Source organism: Plasmodium fragile, assembly GCF_000956335.1.
Source record: "Plasmodium fragile strain nilgiri unplaced genomic scaffold supercont1.42, whole genome shotgun sequence".
Classification (NCBI taxonomy): domain Eukaryota; phylum Apicomplexa; class Aconoidasida; order Haemosporida; family Plasmodiidae; genus Plasmodium; species Plasmodium fragile.
This window is the reverse complement of record NW_012192622.1, coordinates 75,878-79,981: the sequence shown is the minus strand read 5'-3', so window position 1 is coordinate 79,981 and position 4,104 is coordinate 75,878. Positions and strand designations below refer to the sequence as shown.

Here is a 4,104-nt window from a genome sequence, read left to right as displayed (position 1 = left end):
GGTTCATCGGTTCATGGGTTCATCGGTTCATCGGTTCATCCGTTCATCAGTTCATCCGTTCATCAGTTCATCGGTTCATCCGTTCATCAGTTCATCCGTTCATCAGTTCATCCGTTCATCCGTTCATCCGTTCATCAGTTCATCAGTTCATCCGTTCATCAGTTCATCAGTTCATCACCGTGTAGAAAACGGTCAAGTGGGGCAATCGCAACGCTATCAAACACCGCGCAATTATTTTTTTTTTTCTTCTTAACCACGCCCTTGAAACACTCGTCCCCCGTGGATACGTTTTCTTCACTCCACGGAGTTCAAATCGTTACTCTCTCTGTTGTTCAAACTTACCAGTGCCATTTTTGAGTCAATCGGTTTGGTTAAGCGTCCCAGGGGGAGGAGCAAAAAAAGGAAATCAAAAAGGAAATCAAAACAGCAGGCAGAAGAGGAAAGCAGCAACGATAGCAGCAACGATAGCAGCAACGATAGCAGCAACGATAGCAGCAAGCCGAAGTGGATGGGTTGATGAGATGCGGCGAGCGTGCCAACACTAAACGGTGAGAGGATGAAAAGCGCTGCCCTTCGTGGCGTGCCAAACAAACATACGTTGCGGAGGGGACGTAAAATTATTTGTGTAAAACCATAAACGCCGCATGATCTCCCTTTATAGGGGTAAAAATGTTATCCTAGCGCGGAGGGGGGGGGGATGTATTCGCGCAAGTTGCGAAGTTGCCACACGGGAGGGAAATTAATTTTTGTGAAAAACGCATCCGTGTATGCAGTGCGGCATTTAACCTGCGTGGGGAGATATGCAAAAAAAAAAAAAAAAAAAAATTTTTTTTTTTTTTTTTTTTTTTTTTTTTTTTTTTTTACCCAAGGGGGAGGGAAAATATGTGAGCCGCTATCAGGCGAGGGGGCCTCAGCAGGAGGGAAGGTTCCACTGAGTGTAAAAATAACATTACATTTTCATTCGTTTGTTTGCCAACTTTGCTTCTTTTTTTTATTTATTTTTTTCCCCATTTGTAAAGTTCCCACGGGAAAAAAAAAAAAAGGTGAAGCAAATGAGGTGGACCATGGGGAAAGGGAGAACTGAGCGGGCCACGCGCGTCGTCCGCTGTCCTAGCGACTGTGGTGTAGTTTGTCGCCCTCTGCAATTGGTATATTCGCTTGGCACATAAAAGAGTTTGTCACCCCATTCGAAACGTTCTCATGGAGGTCGTGCCAAACGATAGTGACACCCCACTGTGGAGAGCGCGCTAGCCGGTTATTGTGCCCGTTGACGGTTTGCGCTTCCCCCCCCTTGGGGGTGGCAAGCCGTTAGGGAAAGGACTTCAGAAGGGAGAAGCGCACACCATGTATAGGAGGTAGAGCTTATTCCTCATTCATAAGCTCTTCACTGGGGCAGAAGCAGCGCAGCAGAAGAGAAGCAGAAGCGCCGCAACGGAGGTATCGATTTAAGTTTTGTTCACCTAGTAGGATCTGTGTTATCCGTTTGCTGTGTTCCTTTTCGTTGAATAAAAAATAAATAAGAAAAAGTTTTCCTTGCGTGTCCTGCTGCAGATGTCTCCCCTGTTTTTTGGTGTTATGCGGCAGGACAGGAAAAAAGTCTCCCATGGGGAGAAGAAGCTAACGAGATTGTACTTTCTTTTTTTGGGGGGGGAACCCTACCCCTGTCGTCACATTATGCTAGCGGAAAAAAAAAAAAAAAATTCAAACTGAGCGGGCGGTGAATAAAGCAATGGGGATAAAATCTCCCCCCATTTGACTTGGCCACTGGTGAGAAGGCAGCGGCTTCGCGATCGGTCTCCCCCTCTTTCTCTCTCTCACCGTGCGTGTGTGTGCAAGCACGTGGGAAGGTTTGCTTGCGTAGGACGGGGTACCTACGTACAACTCACTTTTATTTATATGTGTGTAAAGTTGCTCGTGATTCGATTCTTTATACGTGGAAGTGAGGACCCCAATAAGCTACTTCCCCCTTCCCTCATGGTTCACGGCGTTTCCTGACATGGCGGCTGTGTAGCGAGGCTGAGGCAGGCAACCCGAAGGGGAAGCAACTTAATTGAAGTGGGTGTTCGTCCACAGTGCCCCGGAGAATAATCTGTTGGATAAAGGGTTTGTGTAGGGGGCAGGGGCGGGAGAAGGACGGGTAAGTTATGCGCATCCGTTTAGCCAGGGTGTAAAGGTCAGTTTTTTTTTTTTTTTTTTTTTTTTTTCGATTTGCGGCTTTCCGCGTAGAATTGTTGAGAGCACGTCGAAAGAGGATTGGGGTTACACACTTGAGGTAACTGTTCTGAACGAAGTGGTGAACACATGAGTGGAAAAAAAAAAAAATGGTGTAGCAGCCGCATAGCGCAGCACCATGTTGTTTGTTTTTTTTTTTTTTTTTGGGGTGGAAGTAGGCAGGTTCAATCGCGCGATTTGCCCTCCTCACCGCGCAGAATAAATCTATGTTCTCTCTCTTTTTTTTTTTTTTTTTTTTTTTTTTCGAAAATGGGTATTACACCAATTTAAGCATCGTTTTGCCTCCAAAAAAAATGAAAGAAATTCCCCCCCATTTTGTATGTACAAAAAAAAAAAAAAATGAAGTACGAAAGGAGTGTTGTGTAAACAACGCCCACCTGACAAACGTTTACACACATAGGGTCACCTATATGAAGAGGGGCACAGAAGAACTATATACACCTTCAGCGCGTGCTTCTACACATTACATTTCCTCGAGTGACGCATATCATGTAGCATTCCCTCATTCCTTTTAACAAGTGTGAGGGGGGAAAAAATGACCTCTGAAATATGAAAGCCATATGTTCGACCGTTTATGCTTTGAAACTGTTGGAGTTCTTCCCGTGGATGGATGATGTGTTCAAATTAATGTACCTGGTAAAAGTGGCTAGCTCATTTGCGTGGCCTACATGCTTGCTGTGCGTGTTTACAATTTTTGTGTCCTCCTGCGCGCTTCCCCATTATCATCACCTCCTTCTTTCATTTCACACATTCGCATATCTTTTTTCACCTCCCTTCCTTGTTCCCCTTCACCATCTTTCGTAGAATAGGTCTTGGAAGAGGGTCATCCTGGACGTGATAAACAATACGAATTTTTTAAGGAGGAAAAAAATAATGCGACTGAAAAATAGGAGAAGCATTTTGCTGATTCTCAAGTACATGAGGGGGGTCTCCCCGGTTGGGGATGACTTGCCCACACCGATCGACCGAGTTGAATATCCATTCGTCGACAATATAAACCAGTGCCCCTTCCCCAATGTTCTGTAAGTGGCTCTCCTGTGGACACTTCCTACTCCCCCCCCTTTCCGTTGCTCATTTTAACGACCCAACCGTGTGGTAGCAATTATGTGTCCACACACACACACATCTCCCCCTGCCGAAGGACAATTATATATTAAAGCCCACTGTTGTGCCTTCTTTGTCCTTTCCCCCCCCCCCTGCAGTGAACTAATTATTGGCTCGTGTAACCCTAACCCGTTGTTCTTCAACTACATTCAGAATAGCTTTCCCCGGCTGATGTGCTTCAAGCTAATTATAACGTCGCCCGTGTGCATCCCTCTTATAAAAAACTTTTGTTTCAACTCCAAGAACCTCAGGTACATAATAATAAGCATTGTGAACCAACAGCTGGTTACAGACTACCGGGAGAAGTTGGAGAAGAACCTGAGCAACTTCTTTCGCCAGTGGGGCATAAACATCACGCTTATAACGGAGCTGGGCTCGTAGCGATGAACCGGTAGACATGGTGACATGTACAAGTGATGACCCAGTTAAGACGTGCGGCTGTTCGAGCATTGATCCATCGAGCACGCCGCTACACTTTCTTCCGCTTTTCTTTTTCTATACCCACTTTAAATTTTTTCTGTTTTTTCTTTTGTTCCTTTTTTTTGTTCGTTTCACCCATTTGGTGTTCCACCCCCTTGTTGTCATCCCGAGTTGAGCATTTCCTTGTGGGGAGAATTACCCCATGTGGACGTTGCACCATTTGATCCTCCGCTGCTGTATCCCCTTTTTTTAAATTTGTTCTCATTTTACCTATGCGCATTATAGGAGCGGGTAATACCCCCCCCTGTACACGCACGATGTTTTTTTTTTTTTTTTTTTTTTTTTTTT

General features: G+C 45.1%; 1 protein-coding gene across 1 annotated transcript; it reads left to right on the top strand.

Annotated features, from left to right (window-relative positions):
- Window positions 1-2,781: 2,781 nt before the first annotated feature.
- Window positions 2,782-3,717, top strand: AK88_03579 (uncharacterized protein; the record flags this gene model as incomplete). The annotated part of the gene is made up of 3 exons (XM_012481190.1): window positions 2,782-2,868; window positions 3,037-3,254; window positions 3,435-3,717. The coding sequence occupies 3 exons, from the start codon at window positions 2,782-2,784 to the stop codon at window positions 3,715-3,717; spliced, it is 588 nt and encodes a 195-aa protein (XP_012336613.1).
- Window positions 3,718-4,104: the final 387 nt, after the last annotated feature.